Below are 19,853 nucleotides of genomic sequence, written 5' to 3' on the forward strand. Positions count from 1 at the left end.
GAGCCGCTATTTCAAAGCTAGGCGTGTCAGCTGTGTGACGTACGTCGTTATAAATTGTCTACTGCATTTAAGTTTTATAAAACCGCACTCTTCTTCTATCAGCGTAAAATTACTGTACAAAAAAGAAGTCCTAAAGGAAAAGACAGTTATATATTTTTTTTTTTCACATTTAATACAGACGCTGCTTTTACATTCGATAAATATTTTGGAATATGTCAGAATATTTTTGAATTCTAGGATTTTAGGAATGTTTTACGAATATTTCAAGCATTAGCAGGGGAATCTATAAAAAAAAGCATGTGTGCAATAATATGACTCTAAATGTAAATTAGGTTTATATAAATAGAACAGAATTAATATCTTATAATTGAAGCGAATTCAATATATTTATTACATGTAGATCAGGGAATTGCCCATCATTTAGTAGTTCCATGACGCAAACGGAACTTCTGCAAGAACTGGTAAATGAATGCCGTTACGACAAGATTGTCAGACCACCCGGAGTAATGAATGAAACGGATCCGATCAGAATTTACACCAAAGCTTTTATCTACAGAATAACGTCCAACATGGCCAAAACTCTGGTACGTGCATAATTTTACTTAGCTATATCTTACAGATAATGCATAGTACATAAGCATCGTCGAGGAATGCTAATAGAAAAGAATAAACATTATATTACAGCGATTTGATGTGAATTTAATGATGCAGTTTCGATATTTGGATAAACGGCTTAAATTCACGGATATAGCTCCTTACTTGACTCAAATATACGGTGGCCAAAACGCTCATAAACTAATTTGGACGCCTACGGTGTACATTGCGAACGAGCGTACCTCGGCAATAATGGGAAATGGCGTCAAAGATCTACTCATCTCTATCAATTCTTACGGCATGGTCATATTAAACATTAGGTATTTAATATTTACTCTCGAAGAATTGTTCGGTAAAAGCAGGGTTGGTAAGTAACGCGTTATTTTCGTAACATTTTTTAAATGAAGGTAACGAATTCACAGCCTTTACTCTTATCATTACTTTAATTCCTTATTATTTTTATAAATACATATATATCTATTTAATAGATCGTATTATTTAATACTAATAGAAATTTAAACAAAGAAATACATTCTGTACTTTTTACCTTATTGTTAAACTACATTCTGATAGTCACTGCCAATACCGAAAATTTGTAGAAAAATGTTAATCTAAAGAATTATCGAAAATTTATTAGATAAAAATTTAATATAAAGAAATGTTTGCTGTACGACTGGCTTATAATTTGATCTTTTAATATTGATTTTTACAATTAATATTGCATGATTATTAATATCCTACTTTAACATTACAAAAAGTAATGACAAAGGAATGACTCGTTACATTCTAAGTAATGGTAACAAACTATTTTTTTAAGTTAGTAACAAATAATTTTTAATAAATTAGTAACAACAATTTTTTTACAAAAGTAACGGTTGCTTTTACGAAATAACGTTTCCAATCCTGGGTAAGAGATGCATCCGAACGAATTTTATTCCGCACCAATTTTTTTATATTTTACTTTCTGTACTAATTTTCAATATAACTAGCTAACGACAGATCGATTAGTTAATGTTCACTTAAATTTCAGATTGGAAACTACCCTCAACTGCGGCCTTCGATTAGAGAAGTTTCCATTCGACGTGCAAGAGTGTCCGTTGGTGTTTGAAAGCTGTAAGTTATCAATTTATTAAGTACCAAGATCCAGCTTATAATCAGATCGAATAAGGAATTTCTCTGTTTATTTATGTTATTCACATATGGAACTATTCCTTTAGAGATTATCGCTTATTATTAATAATAATTGTACAACAATTTTTAAATTATATTCTTTATATCATATATCTGAATAATTTATTACTAATTTTATTATATTTATTGTCAATTCATTACACAGAATAGCTCTTTGGTATATAATTTTTCTATTCTATAAGTATGAAACAAATAACGTACTGTAACTATATACGTATATAAATATATGTATATAAATATATTATATATGTATATAGTTACACATATAAAATATAAAAATATAAATATATAAAGAATATAAAATATAAAAATATAAAAAGTCTGAACAACGAAAATGTGTCAATAAAAATCGATTTGAATGTAAGAAAAATGCAAACACGAGCAGAACAAATGTTTCTTTCTAAAGGGACTCACAATGTGAACGAAATGGTGCTAGACTGGGATGAAGATCCAATTGTCATCGCGGATAATTTATATCTAACTGAGTATAAACTCATGGACACGTGGGTTAATCGCTCTGGAATAACTTATACCCCATCGCAATATCATTATGGGCATTTTGGTAAAGTACAATCGATTTAAGGAATCCTAAAGTTGTCTGTTTTACCAACTCTCTACAGTACGAAATATTGCAGCAATACTGCAGCAATATTTTAATATTGCGCAATGTTATAAAAATTGCAGCAATATTGCTGGAAAATTGAAATTGAAATATATTATTGGAAATATTGCCTGTGATGCGCACGGTAGTTGTACATAGTCATATGGGACCTACGTAGTTTGACGTTGATTCCAAACTACAAATTAGAAGAGAAGTTTCCAAGGCAAATATACTACTCGGTGGTTTGCGATTGTTTTTTGAGAGGTGTCACGAGCGTACGAAAATTTTTTGGTTCTGTCGGGAATCGAAGCCGGGATCTCTAATATAGCAGACAAGTGCGCTGTCTGCTCCGCCACGCTTGTGCTCAATCGCGTAATATTGCAGCAATATTTTATTTTAGTTGATATAGAAATGCTACTACAATATTGCAACAATGTTTTATAAAATATTGCAATCTTTCAAAGTAATATTGCAATGTTGTAATATTTCGCGCTGGAGGAATTATGCGTTAGTAAGCAAGAAAGCGACATAGCGGACTGAAGTGCACGGTTGTACTTTTTTTAATCCGGTTAACGGAGATTGAATCCTCGCATTGTTAATTTTGTTTTAAGTAATAATCATATTTTATAATGTAATTAATTTTTCTTTCTCTCTTTTAGGTAAAAAAAGTACTAATAACTGATTTTTTCTTAGAAAATCTATTTAATTCCGTTATATATAAAATTTGTAAAAATATATATAAATCTTTTGAACTCTATCAGGTCATCATCAGTATCACGATGGCGAAACGATTATAATTATAATAATTTACAAAAAAAAAACATTAAATCTGAGTCTGTTAAAATTACAATATTAGTCACATACACTGAGAAACAAATGCTGTTGATTCAATTAAAGTCTATATTACGGGCTGTCACTAGTATAAGTGATTAATTCATATATTTTTATTGAATAATCAAGGCTTTTATCAATAAAAATATATATGAATTAATCGCTTATGTTAGTGACAGCCCGTAATATAGACTTTAATTGAATTAACAGCATTTTTTTCGCAGTATAGGTATGTCAACTTTTACGTAGATGTATATTACTGCTTGTATCTTCATCAGTTTTATAGATCGAATTTATTGACTTTGTTACTCTCTAATCATCTCCAACGAAAATAATTACTCTTTTATTTGTACTGTTATTAGTTCCTTGATGATCATGTCACAAGAAGTCGTAAATTCTATTACATAGGTATGCGTAATTGATTACACTTTATTCTCGTTATTATAAAGAATTAAAAAATTTCATCGTACATATACTTTATGCCACACGATGATTGTCTGAAATTTTTATTACTTTTTTTTTATAAAGATTTGTTGGTGCGTCAAGTTGATGATGGGAGTCGCACTTGTAATAATAAATATATAAGAGACAGAACATCTTAACTGAGAGCACATCGAAAACTGGAAAGGGTTGGGGGTGATAGAAGTGGGAGTTTGAACTATGTGTTATGTGGGGGAATGGCTCGTTAAAATAGGAAGGTAAAAATCTTCGGTATTCTTTTCGTGTCACTTTATAATTCAAACCATATTTTAACTTCTATCTCTAAACGTTTATAAAGGGAAGTTTTTGGAGGAGCAATTCAGTATCAGACTGCTTTTCGTCCTGAAGTGAACTGTAATATTCGCGAAATATTGGCATTTTAGTAATGGGTTTGGACACGCAGATAATCCGCGAAACGTAGCTTTTGTATAGAAAACTCACATGGAAGTTTTGAAAGTTTTATTAAATTCCTCCACAGGGAGAGTATCGTTACTAAAGTAAATACTTTTAATAAACTTAGATCTTCCTTCGCTCAAAAAACTATCAAATTTGGCATTTTTGAAACGCTGTAGGGATAATAATATCATCCCAAAGTTTCTTCAACTCAAAGACCACTAGGAAGTCATAAATCAAAAGAACATCCTTCATAAAACTGGCCTTATCCCGACTAAAGAACGCATTCACTTCACTGAATCACAAATAATCCATAAAATCTTTAAGCTTCATCTATTTATAGTTAGAGCTAAAAAAAATCAAATAAATGAAATTTTAGAAAAAAGTTTAGTTCTTACCATGAAAGAATATAATTCACTATGGATATCAGGGAGAACAACAGTATTAATTTTTTATCTGTAAAGATGATAGCAGATGATAGAAAAATTACGTTAATCATATACAAGGAGCCTACCAATTCTTTCAGATATTTAAATTTTCATTCAAGTCATTCAATCGAACATAAGAATATAACATAATCCAACTTAACATATAAAGCGTCATTGTCGGCCTTTTTAACAGAATCCTCCTACTTTCATATCTATATTTTTATCCCAAGTACATACAATCTCTGACATCTTATCAAATAATGGATATCCACTACAGCTCATTTTTGCTACTACCAATAATCGTATCAGTGCTGTCTCACAAAAATGTCATAATGAGATGAACAAGAAATAGTATACACAAGTAAGGATCCAGTAACATATCTTACACTACCTTTTTTACAAAATCAGAAAAGTTTGGGATGCTGATCCCCTTAGGGGGATTCTAAAGCCGTTTGTATTACCGATTTATTAAGACTTAAACACATACGATTTACATGTCATTGAAACATCACTACACACTACTACATCCATATCGTACTCACATATATGTATAAACTTTTTAACTAATTGTTTATATTAGATGTCTAAGCCTAATTTTAAGAACACAACATTATCTGTTCATGTAATCCTAAGTTTAAATCAAAATTATTTTTTGCGTACAAAGTATAAAACTTGTATATAAAGCAAATATTTGTTGCGAGTCGACATCAGAAGTCGATAATGACTTTAGTAACTTTCTAACTTTTTTTTATTTTTGACATAAAGTCGACCAGTTTGGACTACATTATTATTTATTTTAACTATGGAATATAATTTTTAAATCTGTATAAAATGGTAGTTAGAAAAACACTTATTTGAAAAATAATCGGTAAAACAGACGACTTTAAGATCTCCTTAACGCTTAATAAAGAAATAAAAATGCTGTTGAATGTAATAAAAAATATAAATACTATTGAACGTAATTGTCATTAAAATAAATCGCATAATGATTGCAGCCGGCAATTTCAGTTCGATAAATATCACATTTAAACTAGCCCGTGAAATGGGATTCTTTATGATGGATTATTACATACCATCTGTATTGATTGTTGTGGTTTCGTGGGTGTCTTTTTGGTTACATCAAGATGCGAGCGCACCACGAATAGTTTTAGGTAAAATATATTTGCATATTCTTGTTAATAATATTACATTACCGAAGGTCTCGTATATAAAAGCGAGTGAAATTTGGTTTTTGGGTTGTACAATATTTTTGTTTGCGGCAATGGTTGAATTTGCCTTTGTCAACACCATATACAGGAGGAAGTATGTAACATTTTCGTCGAAATTATATCTTTACACACGCTTACAGCTTCGTTTATCATTCGATATAAATTATTTAAAGATAATGTATTATATTTGCACAGAAAAAACGTACCGTTGAAAAAAGTCAACAGCAAGTATATTCTTAAATCAACCTTGACGCCACGATTGGCAAGAAAACAATTTCAGAAGAATACCACCGGTTTGGAACGATCCCGATCATGGTCGTCATTAGACAATGCGAGTACGAACAACGAGCAAGATTTCACAAGGCAGAATTATCTCACCGTACATGTGAGTCTCTGATTAAATAATAATTAAAGTAATAATTCTTTAACATCGTAAATAACGTGATTATACTAAAAAATATTATTTTTGGAAAGAAATATGTAGCTTTAATTTAGGTAAAGGTTATCATGTTTCAAGAATATTAAATAAAATCATTTTCATGTTCATCATAGCAGAATGCTACAGTAAGAGAAAAGGTATATATAATTTTATTGATTTTTTGAGATGGCGGGGTATAATTATCGAAAAGTGTTATTTTTTCTTAAAATTCAATATACGAATATTCTTGTAGGATTCGTGCAATTACTTTGTCTAACTGTTCATTTCTGCAAATTCTGTTATGTTTCAACTTGTTCTTTATCAAAAGCGTTAATAAGAAAGGTAGCAAATAATTAAGTATTTATAGCTAGCATAATTAAAATGAGTAGTAAGAAAGGGGGTGGGAGGGAGGCAAGGGAGAGGGAGAGAGAGAGAGTTTCCTGTAATATATAAATATGTACATACTGTGTATATCTGTTTATGATAGCTGATCACAACGGGTGTCTCACGTAAACACCCGCTATAACAGTGATTTGCGGTCCCTGTTTGTCTCCTGTACTTATCTGCTGCTACATTAATTGTTTTTTGTTATAACTTAAAAATTAAGCTCTGGACAAATTTTTGCTTAAAGGAACGATTGTCTCAGAATGTGCTTAGAAATATGTCCGTGCAAGGATAAGTATTTATTTTGAATTACTCTTAGAATTGATCGTATTTTTCATTATTTCTAGAGTTTTCCGAGCGCGCTCAACATCCCATCAGTAAGGATAGAAGAGGATAAAGATCCAGATTATTCCGTTGGTAGCACCGCAACCGTCGACAGCACCCCTCCTCCAGCTAAATCATTTACACGCAGGCCAACTCTAGCTAAGTTACATAATTTTACAACAATGACACCTCAACAGATCGCTCAATGGATTGATAAACGCAGTAGAATAGTATTTCCTGTATCATTTATTATATTCAACATCCTGTATTGGTCTTTTATATGGATCTGAAATTGTACTGTGCAATGATCAATTTTAATTGAATCTCCGTATTTTAAGTCTCGAAACACAATAGTATAACTCTTAAGATATTGATCAATCACAGTCACGTATGAAGAAAATGATCTAGTATATGATTGATTGTTTTCTTACGGTTTAAGATATACCTATTGTACTTTGGGACTTAGTCCAAACAGCTAAATCTGTCTAAAACAGATTTTATAAGACAATTTTTTTGTAGGCAGATTATTAGCAAAAACATAACACAAAATTTGTTAATAGTATATTTTAATTTTCTACATTTGTTACTAAATAGCAAATACGAAGTAGCACAAGAAATATCAATCATAAGATGTAGAAATTAAAAGTATTAAGCATAGCAAAGTTCAATTGAGTTTAACTTGATGGATACGTTCTATGAATAACGAAATTCGAAACGACAATAATTAAGATGGAACTGAGATCAACAAATTTATAGAGGATACTACGAATGCAAAATTGTAACATTCTAAGAAATTTAATTGCACAATTATTTTCAAAGTTACTGTAGAAAAATAAAGAACATGCAGAACCTAAATTTATATTAATAGATGCAATTGTGAACTTTATTCTCTCAAAATATACCATTTACATATAAGCTATTTAAACAGATTCTTGCACACAAATGAAAAATTAATGCAAAATACTATGTCTAAAATTACAGTTAACACACTTCTTATCGCACTGTCGATACATAATTTCTCCAAAATAGAATTAACAAAATGAGTGTTCGTATATTTATGCTCCTCTTCCTCTGGTTGCAGTCCTATATTTGTTATTTTATTCGCGTTCTCTCTCCCATCCATTGCGGTCCTATACTTAGCAAAGTCCTATACTTGAAAAATGATGAAGGACTTTTCGATTTACTAGTTCATACCGCTCTACCTGTTCATGAGAGCCGATCTCGTAGGTCGGAGACCCTGTATATTTCGAATAGAATTTTCTTCGGAGAAGACGTTTTGGAATGTACTCTTAGTTCTAGTTTACTTCTTCCCGAGTCCTCAAAGATTTAAACTATTAACTGTTCAACTATTTAGTTTCAAGGAAGTCTGATAGGCTTTCTACAATAAGCTATTACCTAACGTTAAGTCTTAAATCGTAATAAATTGACCAGAGTCGATTATTCTTCTCACATTCGATTGTGATTGGTCGATTTCTTATGGCTTAAAACTTAGATAATAGTTTATATTATAGAACTCTCACTTATTACTTTGTAGTATATTCGAAAATCGAAAATATTACATCAGAATTCGTGTTTCGTGAGTTATTAGAGTGATTAAAAAAAAAGAGCAGATACAATTAATCATAGCTCCAAGAATTGTTCTTCCGAATTATCTGAACGCCGTGTAGCATTTTTACGGCTTTACAATTTAATAAATTTGCATTTAATTTTGTTTTATAGTAAAAGAGAAGATGAGTTCAACTTGTTATCACTCGAATCCTTCTTACAAGTTCTTACAAGTTTACGAGGTATTCACAGCCATAAGAGAGATTTCATTGCACAGATATATGAATCATTGACTATTACATAGAATTTTTTAGCATCTTTTTGTAACGCGAGTAAATGATTACACATGATGAATTCCGGGAAGTTAATCAAGCCACGATATCTGAAATTAAAATCACGTATTGATTTGAGTCCATGTTACACGATTATGTGTAAATTATACGATTATGGATAAGCGTGAGAATTTACATTATAAGTCTTGGACATATAATGAATGTGTGCATTGATGTCATAAGTTGCTAAGCGAGAATATACGTATATACATATATGTGTACTACGTGTGTGAGTTCAAGCAGTTCTGAAGGAGCACCATGAGAGTGGGAGCAAGCTTTAGTCTGACTATCTGGTTTTCAGTAAATTTGCTTGCCCAACCGCACTGACTGATTACAAGAAAAGATTAGTCGGAATCTAGTAGTGGTGCTGTTAAGTGACCGAAAAGGGAGTACTTGAGAATGGTTTCCGGAGAAAAAGTCCTTGTCCTAATACCCCTCGTTTATCTATTAGGAGTACTGTTACTCACGGACGCAATCAAAGTGTAAGCTGCAATTAATTTTATTACTAACGGCATGGAGAAAAGAAAGAAAGGATAAAGAAATATATAAAACTGGTTCAATCACAAAAGACAAGCGCGTGATTCGCAACGATGCACAATTTCCTATGGACAAGAAAAGACAAGGACTATATAGATGCGTACCTGTATATATATATATATTTTATACAAGGCTTTGTCTTGTTCTTCAAAATAAAAATGAGTTTTGAATATTCATTAAAATTTTATTAAACTATAAACTAAAAATTTTAATAAACAGATTTTTTTAAAATAGATGAAGTATTTCATACACGTTTTTATGTTCAAATTTAAATTACGTTTTTCTCAACATTAAGCATTGGTTTTTACGAGACGTATATTTCCATAAATTTCGTAAAACCGCGCGTGTCGTTGCTTTTATTGTTATCCTTTCACGCATCAAAACAAAGAAAAAGATAGAAATGTGTTAATGCTAACATGTTCGATTTTTATCCTTATTTCTCGCCTGCAAATAATGTATGTATAATAATTACGTAAGCTAAGCGTATACGTTTGTGCGTCCGATGTCAGGAAACGCAACATCGAGAAATAAAATTAACTTGAATACTGTTCTTAACCTTGCAAAATTTTATAGCTATTTTTAAATAATTATCAGTGCATAACATTGGACCTTCTTGTAAATGCAATCGATCGGCCAGTTAACGAATTGAAATAATTCCTTAAATTATACTGAAAAGAGCGAAAATTCTGTTTCTTTGTACAGTGCAAAAACAGTCGATGCTTTTTCCAGCAACGAGAAAAAAGCAACAGACCTTAACAAAAGTCACTTTAGTTTTCGCAGCAAGCGATTAATTTTTCTTCGTACGCTCACGAGAGTCATCAGTTTCATGCTTTATTTCCATGATAAATAAGCATTTAAACCAATTCACACCTGTTCAATTAACAATATTCAAATTTAATTTTCGCAACTCTGTCGTACGCGCATGCGGGTGTCGATACATGCACGCGCGCACACACACAACTTACGTTTGATTATCATCAACTTAATTTAACTTAATTTCGAAAAAATTAATATGTTTAAAATAGCTAGTTGAAGTTAAAAGTTAATTCGTTGGAAAGTAACTATAAGCTGCGTTACATTAATTGTTTAACTTTATTACATAACTTCTGTCTTTTTTTAACTGACCAGTCACAAAGTCCAAAATAGACGACACAAAGTCTAAAGTGAAGACATAAGACGTCTAGCCCAGATCTACAATAGGTTTTTAAGCCTCAAGCCATAAGAAATGGACGAATCATAGTCAATTATTCTCCTCGCATTTGACTGTAACTGGTAAATTTCTTACGGCTTGAGGCTTGAAACACCTATTGTAGGTCCGGACTAAGACTTAAGACTTATACCGACTCATTGTAAAATCAGCATAAATAAAGGAATACTGAAGTGATGAAATTATTAATATATTGCAATCGTATAAAAAAATCTACCATAATTTACCGATCGGAATAAAGATGCTTTTATTGAATTGAAGTAGACAAAAAATCTGTCCCATTTAAAATTTTAAATTCATAAAGTCTATACTATCGATATTGATCAAGTTCGGCCGTTACTTCAACATTCTCTTAAGGGGATTTTTAAAGTCATCTGTTTTATCGACGATTTATTAGAATTTACTATACACATATGAATTACGTGTCATTGACACGTTACTGTATATATATCGATTTTGAAGCGTTTAAATGTCTAAGTCTAATTTTAAGAACTCGTTGTTTGTTTATATAATAATTACTAGTTTGTGGATTACAATTTTGCAAGTAGATTGCAAAGCTTTTGTATCAAGTAAATATTGTTACAATGTTAACAGCTCTGGCCGCCATATTGGACTAAGAAATGGTAAAGATCTGAATTCCAAAATTAAATGTTTTCCGTTCTCGGTATAAGTATAAAACTCTATTTCACAGATACGCATTAAGACAGTGTACTGGAAAAGAATTTTAGAATCTATAAAGAAAGAAAAAAGAAATTGTTACAAAAAGATTATCGCGTCTAGTCAGTAAAATAGACGACTCTAGGATCGTCTTAAAAAAAACGTCTAAAAGAATGTTTTATAAAAACATTTTTACCATTCAAAAGACGTCTTACGTCCCGATAAAGACATCTTATGTCCCAATTTTAGATTTTGTGTTATCTGGACGAGTAATTATAGAAATATTTATATTACACAGAATAGTCTTCTGTTTTGCATTTCATGTAATATGTCACAAAAGCTTAATCTTAATCTTAATTGGAACACACAACTCCATGAGAATATGTAAATATGGCGATATCTTATATTAACAAAATATTTAGCGAGGATATGCATCGTTATAAATTCAAGTAGCATACAAGATAAGAATTTAAATAGTCAGCGGCGCTCCTTTGTGGATGTTTTTTTATAAATGAAGCACATGTGTTCGATAGAGCACCAAATTACTTTTTGCAAGATATAATAACTCGTGCTATGTAGATCGTAACATAACAATTTTTCTCTAACAATTGTTTCGCAAAATTTGACAGTCCATACCTTCCGACACTCGCAAATTATATTTTGAATTAATTAACTCGTGATAAGAGTATGAACTTTCAATTGTCACGGAAGACATGTGCCATCAACAGTGATAGAAGAATTAGTTTCAGTACACGTTTATTTACATTCCCGATGTCATCTGTAGATGCGTCATTCACATTGATACAAAGAGATAATGAATATACATACCTTAGAGACAACACCCGGAAAGAAACGAAGTCTAGAATATTAATTCGAGCCGCTATTTCAAAGCTAGGCGTGTCAGCTGTGTGACGTACGTCGTTATAAATTGTCTACTGCATTTAAGTTTTATAAAACCGCACTCTTCTTCTATCAGCGTAAAATTACTGTACAAAAAAGAAGTCCTAAAGGAAAAGACAGTTATATATTTTTTTTTTTCACATTTAATACAGACGCTGCTTTTACATTCGATAAATATTTTGGAATATGTCAGAATATTTTTGAATTCTAGGATTTTAGGAATGTTTTACGAATATTTCAAGCATTAGCAGGGGAATCTATAAAAAAAAGCATGTGTGCAATAATATGACTCTAAATGTAAATTAGGTTTATATAAATAGAACAGAATTAATATCTTATAATTGAAGCGAATTCAATATATTTATTACATGTAGATCAGGGAATTGCCCATCATTTAGTAGTTCCATGACGCAAACGGAACTTCTGCAAGAACTGGTAAATGAATGCCGTTACGACAAGATTGTCAGACCACCCGGAGTAATGAATGAAACGGATCCGATCAGAATTTACACCAAAGCTTTTATCTACAGAATAACGTCCAACATGGCCAAAACTCTGGTACGTGCATAATTTTACTTAGCTATATCTTACAGATAATGCATAGTACATAAGCATCGTCGAGGAATGCTAATAGAAAAGAATAAACATTATATTACAGCGATTTGATGTGAATTTAATGATGCAGTTTCGATATTTGGATAAACGGCTTAAATTCACGGATATAGCTCCTTACTTGACTCAAATATACGGTGGCCAAAACGCTCATAAACTAATTTGGACGCCTACGGTGTACATTGCGAACGAGCGTACCTCGGCAATAATGGGAAATGGCGTCAAAGATCTACTCATCTCTATCAATTCTTACGGCATGGTCATATTAAACATTAGGTATTTAATATTTACTCTCGAAGAATTGTTCGGTAAAAGCAGGGTTGGTAAGTAACGCGTTATTTTCGTAACATTTTTTAAATGAAGGTAACGAATTCACAGCCTTTACTCTTATCATTACTTTAATTCCTTATTATTTTTATAAATACATATATATCTATTTAATAGATCGTATTATTTAATACTAATAGAAATTTAAACAAAGAAATACATTCTGTACTTTTTACCTTATTGTTAAACTACATTCTGATAGTCACTGCCAATACCGAAAATTTGTAGAAAAATGTTAATCTAAAGAATTATCGAAAATTTATTAGATAAAAATTTAATATAAAGAAATGTTTGCTGTACGACTGGCTTATAATTTGATCTTTTAATATTGATTTTTACAATTAATATTGCATGATTATTAATATCCTACTTTAACATTACAAAAAGTAATGACAAAGGAATGACTCGTTACATTCTAAGTAATGGTAACAAACTATTTTTTTAAGTTAGTAACAAATAATTTTTAATAAATTAGTAACAACAATTTTTTTACAAAAGTAACGGTTGCTTTTACGAAATAACGTTTCCAATCCTGGGTAAGAGATGCATCCGAACGAATTTTATTCCGCACCAATTTTTTTATATTTTACTTTCTGTACTAATTTTCAATATAACTAGCTAACGACAGATCGATTAGTTAATGTTCACTTAAATTTCAGATTGGAAACTACCCTCAACTGCGGCCTTCGATTAGAGAAGTTTCCATTCGACGTGCAAGAGTGTCCGTTGGTGTTTGAAAGCTGTAAGTTATCAATTTATTAAGTACCAAGATCCAGCTTATAATCAGATCGAATAAGGAATTTCTCTGTTTATTTATGTTATTCACATATGGAACTATTCCTTTAGAGATTATCGCTTATTATTAATAATAATTGTACAACAATTTTTAAATTATATTCTTTATATCATATATCTGAATAATTTATTACTAATTTTATTATATTTATTGTCAATTCATTACACAGAATAGCTCTTTGGTATATAATTTTTCTATTCTATAAGTATGAAACAAATAACGTACTGTAACTATATACGTATATAAATATATGTATATAAATATATTATATATGTACATAGTTACACATATAAAATATAAAAATATAAATATATAAAGAATATAAAATATAAAAATATAAAAAGTCTGAACAACGAAAATGTGTCAATAAAAATCGATTTGAATGTAAGAAAAATGCAAACACGAGCAGAACAAATGTTTCTTTCTAAAGGGACTCACAATGTGAACGAAATGGTGCTAGACTGGGATGAAGATCCAATTGTCATCGCGGATAATTTATATCTAACGGAGTATAAACTCATGGACACGTGGGTTAATTCCTCCGGAATATTTTATACCCCATCGCAATATCATTATGGGCATTTTGGTAAAGTACAATCGATTTAAGGAATCCTAAAGTTGTCTGTTTTACCAACTCTCTACAGTACGAAATATTGCAGCAATACTGCAGCAATATTTTAATATTGCGCAATGTTATAAAAATTGCAGCAATATTGCTGGAAAATTGAAATTGAAATATATTATTGGAAATATTGCAACAATTGTGTAAAATATTGCAATTTTAATACTTTGTAGGAAATATTATAATACATTGCTGTAATATTATAATTTAAAAGGCAAGCATGTCATGTAATGAACGTGCTTTTCATAAGAAAAAAATGTCTAGGAGGTCTATAAGGAGGCATATGCAGAATGAGTTGCTGCAATGTTGTAATATTTCGCGCTGTAAGGGATTGTACGTTAATAAGCAAGAAAGCGACATAGCGGACTAAAGTACACGGTTGTATTTTTTTTATTCGATCAACGGAGATCGAATTCGCACTGTTAATTTTTTTTTAAATAATAATCTTATTTTATAATATAATTTATTTTTTTTTCTCTCTTTTAAGTAAAAAGTACTAATAACTGATCGTTTTCTTAGAAAATCTATTTAATTCCGTTACATATAAAATTGGTAAATATATATATAAACATTTCGAACTTTATCAGATCATCATCAGTATTACGATGGCGAAATGATCATAATTACAATAATTTTTAAAAAAATATTAATCCTGAGTCTATTAAAATTATAATATTAAATCACGTAGGTATGTCAACTTTCACGTAAATGTATATCCGCTCGTACCTTCATCAATTTTGTAGATCGAATTTATTAACTTGTAACTCTCTAATCATCTCTAGCGGAAATAATTACTCCTTTGTAATATTAACAGTTCCTTGATTATCATCATGTCACAAGAAGTCGTAAATCCTATTACATAGATATGCGTAATTGATTTTTATTCGTACTTTATTCTCGTTATTATAAAGAAGTAAAAAATTTCATTGTACATATACTTGTGCCACACGATGGTTGTCCGAAATTTTTATTAATCTTTTTTTTTTTTAAGATTTGTTGGTGCGTCAAGTTGATGATGGAAGTCACTTGTAATAACAAGTATATAAGAGACAGGACATCTTAACTAACAGCACATCGAAAACTGAAAAGGGTTGGGGGTGACAGAAGTGGGAGTTTGTGTTATGTGGGGGAGTTGTCCGTTAAAATAGGAAGGTAAAAATCTCCGTAATCTTTTCGTGTCACTTTATAATTCAAACCATATTTTAGCTTCTATCTCTAAACGTTTATAAAGAGAAGTCCTTGGAGGAGCAGTTCAGTATCAGACTGCTTTTCGTCCTGATGAAGTAAACTGCAATGTTCCTAAAATATTGGCATTTTAGTAATGGATTTGGATACTCTATAATCCGAGAAACGTAGCTTTTGTATGAAAAATTCACATTTTAAAAATCTCAAAAGTTTTATTAAATACCGCCACATGGAGAGTATCGTTGCTAAAGTAAATACTTTCCTCAAACTTAGATCTTCCTTCGCACAAAAAAACTATCAAATTTGGTATTTTTTAAACGTTGTAGGGATAATAATACCAAAATTCTTTCAACTCAAAGACTACTAGAAATTCGTAAATTAAAAGAACATCCTCCATAAAACTAACCTTATCCTGACTAAAGAACGCATACATTTCACTAAATCACAAATAATCCAGATTTCCATAAAATCTTTAAGCTTCATCTATTCCTGTCTTCCAAATTACAGATTGATACTTATTGGCAAACCTCTTAGATCGTATTAAATACGAACAAGCTTTGAATACCTACACACAACGTATACAACGGCATAGGACGCATAATTGATATAGCAATGATATATTGCTAGAGATAAAAAAATTCAAATAAATAAAATTTTAGAAAAGTACAATTCTTAGCATGAAAGAATATGATTCACTATAGATATAAGTGAGAACGATAGCATTAATTTTTTTAGCTGTAAAGATGATATAGTGGATGATAGAAAAATTATTTAATTTATACCTTCCAATTCTTTCAGATATTTAAATTTTCATTCAAGTCATTCAATCGAACATAAGAATATAACAAAAAGCATCATTGTCGGCCTTTTTGACAGAATCCTCTATTTTTATATCTATATTTTTATCCCAAGACCATACGATCTCTGACATCTTATCAAATAATGGGTATCCACTACAACTCATTTTTACAATTACCAATAATCGTATTAGTGCTCTCTCACAAAAAAGTCATAAAGAGGTGAACAAAAAACAAAACATAAGTAAGGATCCAGTAACATATCTTACACTACCTTTTTTAAAAAATCAGAAATGTTTTGGATGCTGTTCCCCTTAGAGGGATTCTAAAGCCGTTTGTATTACCGATTTATTAAGATTTAAACACATACGATTTACTTGTCGTTGAAACATCACTTCATACTTCTATATCCGTACTCACATATACGTATAAATTTTTTATAACTAATTTTTTATATTAGACGTCTAAGCCTAATTCTGTAAACACATTATCTGTTCATGTAATCCTAAGTTTAAATTTAAACCAAGATTATTTTATGCGTACAAAGTATAAAACTTGTATATAAAGCAAATATTTGTTGCGAGTCGACATCAGAAGCCGATAATAAAATTGTAACTTTTCTAACTTTTTTTCATTTTTGACATAAAATCGACCAGTTTGGACTACATTATTATTTATTTTAACTGTGGAATATAATTTTTAAATCTGTATAAAATGGTAGTTAGAAAAACACTTATTTGAAAAATAATCGGTAAAACAGACGACTTTAAGATCTCCTTAACGCTTAATAAAGAAATAAAAATGCTGTTGAATGTAATAAAAAATATAAATACTATTGAACGTAATTGTCATTAAAATAAATCGCATAATGATTGCAGCCGGCAATTTCAGTTCGATAAATATCACATTTAAACTAGCCCGTGAAATGGGATTCTTTATGATGGATTATTACATACCATCTGTATTGATTGTTGTGGTTTCGTGGGTGTCTTTTTGGTTACATCAAGATGCGAGCGCACCACGAATAGTTTTAGGTAAAATATATTTGCATATTCTTGTTAATAATATTTAAATAATAATAATGTTACCGAAGGTCTCTTCTATAAAAGCGAGTGAAATTTGGTTTTTGGGTTGTACATTATTTTTGTTTGCGGCATTGGTCGAATTTGCCTTTGTCAACACCATATACAGGAGGAAGTATGTAACATTTTCGTCGAAATTATATCCTTACACACGCTTATAGCTTCGTTTATCATTCGATATAAAGTATTTAAAGATAATGTATTATATTTGCACAGAAAAAACGTACCGTTGAAAAAAGTCAACAGCAAGTATATTCTTAAATCAACCTTGACGCCACGATTGGCAAGAAAACAATTTCAGAAGAATACCACCGGTTTGGAACGATCCCGATCATGGTCGTCATTAGACAATGCGAGTACGAACAACGAGCAAGATTTCACAAGTCAGAATCATCTCACCGTACACGTGAGTCTGATTAAATAATTATTAAAGCTATATCTTTAACATCGCAAATAACGTGATTATACTGAAAAATATTATTTTTGGAAGGAAATATGTATCTTTAATTTAGGTAAAGGTATTTCAAGAATCTTAAATACAATTATTTTCACGTTTATCACAGCAGAATGATATAGCAGAAGAAAATGCATATATAATTTCATTGATTTTTGAGATGGCAGGGAGAGAGAGCTAAACTGTATAATTATCGAAAAGTGCTACTTTTTCTTAAAATTTAATACGCGAATATTAATTCTTGTAGAATTCGTGCAATTATTTTGTTGAAATGTGATTCGCGGTCCCTGTTTCTCTCCTGTATTTAGCTGCTGATACGTTGATTATTTTTTGTTATAACTTAAAAATTAAGTTTTGGACAAATTTTTACTCAAAGGAACGATCGTCTCAGAATGTGCTCAGGAATGTGTCCGTTCAAGGACAAGTATTTATTTTGAATCACTCTTAGAATTGATCGTATTTTTCGTTATTTCCAGAGTTTTCCGAGCTCGCTCAACATCCCATCAGTAAAGATAGAAGAGGATAAAGATCCAGATTATTCCGTTGGTAGCACCACAACCATCGACAGCACCCCCCCTCCAGCTAAATCATTTACACGCAGGCCAACTCTAGCTAAGTTACACAATTTCACAACTATGACACCTCAACAGATCGCTCTATGGATTGATAAACGCAGTAGAATAGTATTTCCTATAGCATTTGTCATATTCAACATCCTGTATTGGTCTTTTATATGGATCTGAAATTGCACTGTGCAATGATCAATTTTAATTGAATTCCCGTATTTTAAGTCTCGAAACTCAATAGTAAGCTAACCCTTAAGATATTGATCACCACAGTCACATATGAGAAAAATGATCAAGTATGATTGGTCGATTTCTTACGGTTTAAGATATACCTATTGTACTTTGGGACTTAGTCCAAACAGCTAAATCTATCTAAAACAGATTTTGTAAGACAAATTTTGTAGGCAGATTATTAGCAAAAACATAACATAAAATTTATTAATAATATATTTTAATTTTCTATACTTATTACTAAATAGCAAATACGAAGTAGCACAAGAAATACCAATCATAAGATGTAGAAATTAAAAGTATTAAACGTAGCAAAGTTCAACTGAGTTTAACTTGATGGATACGTTCCACGAATAACGAAATTTGAAACGGCAATAATTAAGATGGAACTGAGATCAACAAATTTATGGAAGATACTACGAATGCAAAATTGTAAGAAATTTAATTGCACAATAATTTTCAAAGTTACTGTAGAAAAATAAAGAACATGCAGAACCTAAATTTATATTAATAGATGTAATTTCGTGAACTTTATTCTCTTAAAATATATCACTTACATATAAACTATTTAAACAGATTCACGCACACAAATGAAAAATTAATGCAAAATACTATGTCTAAAATTACAGTTAACATACTTCTTATCGATACCGTCGATACGTAATTTCTCCAAAATAGAATTAACAGTTCGACTTACTAGTTCATATCGCTCTACCTGTTCATGAGAGCCGATCTCGTAGGTCGGAGACACCCTTTATATTTTGAATAAAATATCTTCCTCGGAGAAGACGTTTTGGAATGTACTCTTAGTTCTAGTTTACTTCTTTCCGAGTTCTGAATTCTCTTCTTTTCTGTATTTGATTCGCAGATTTCATATTAGAGGCAATATTCGACTTTCTAAGAGTTATTAGATCTATTAAGACTTCGTGACCTTTCGTACGATTTCAAACTTCTGTTCAAAGAGGACTGGAATTGCCATTCATTTCACTTGCATTATCTTTTTTCTCACGAGTTTTCTGTGTTGGTTCCATGGTTTATTTAACAAATTCTGACGACGATAACATTTTCGTGGAAGAAAAGTATCATGGAGTCTTCTGGACGTAACAGAATGGAAGAATGATTAGAAAGGAAGAAATTCAATTGTATTAATT

At 30.7% G+C, this 19,853-nt stretch overlaps 2 protein-coding genes across 3 annotated transcripts in view; both read left to right on the top strand.

Annotated features, from left to right (window-relative positions):
- The window catches only part of LOC108768051 (glycine receptor subunit alpha-3), a 14,234-nt gene extending 6,456 nt beyond the window's left edge, over nucleotides 1-7,778 (top strand). Inside the window, exons 2-8 of one of the 2 annotated variants that reach the window (XM_018518274.1) lie at nucleotides 401-584; nucleotides 685-914; nucleotides 1,625-1,707; nucleotides 2,192-2,347; nucleotides 5,514-5,820; nucleotides 5,922-6,111; nucleotides 6,876-7,778. In XM_018518274.1, coding sequence (XP_018373776.1) covers nucleotides 401-584; nucleotides 685-914; nucleotides 1,625-1,707; nucleotides 2,192-2,347; nucleotides 5,514-5,820; nucleotides 5,922-6,111; nucleotides 6,876-7,142 — 1,417 coding nt within the window. In that variant the 3' untranslated portion in view covers nucleotides 7,143-7,778. The remainder of the gene's footprint in view (nucleotides 1-400; nucleotides 585-684; nucleotides 915-1,624; nucleotides 1,708-2,191; nucleotides 2,348-5,513; nucleotides 5,821-5,921; nucleotides 6,112-6,875) is intronic. The other variant, XM_018518275.1, reaches the window with a different exon arrangement.
- Nucleotides 7,779-9,057: 1,279 nt separating this feature from the next.
- Nucleotides 9,058-19,141, top strand: LOC108768050 (glycine receptor subunit alpha-3-like). Its single transcript, XM_018518273.1, is given in 8 exon segments — nucleotides 9,058-9,211; nucleotides 12,405-12,588; nucleotides 12,689-12,918; nucleotides 13,629-13,711; nucleotides 14,196-14,351; nucleotides 17,248-17,566; nucleotides 17,668-17,857; nucleotides 18,382-19,141. Coding segments are annotated over 8 exon segments (1,512 nt in total). The 5' UTR covers nucleotides 9,058-9,128; the 3' UTR covers nucleotides 18,649-19,141.
- Nucleotides 19,142-19,853: the final 712 nt, after the last annotated feature.

The sequence above is a fragment of the Trachymyrmex cornetzi genome, unplaced genomic scaffold (assembly GCF_001594075.2).
Source record: "Trachymyrmex cornetzi isolate Tcor2-1 unplaced genomic scaffold, Tcor1.1 scaffold748, whole genome shotgun sequence".
Classification (NCBI taxonomy): domain Eukaryota; kingdom Metazoa; phylum Arthropoda; class Insecta; order Hymenoptera; family Formicidae; genus Trachymyrmex; species Trachymyrmex cornetzi.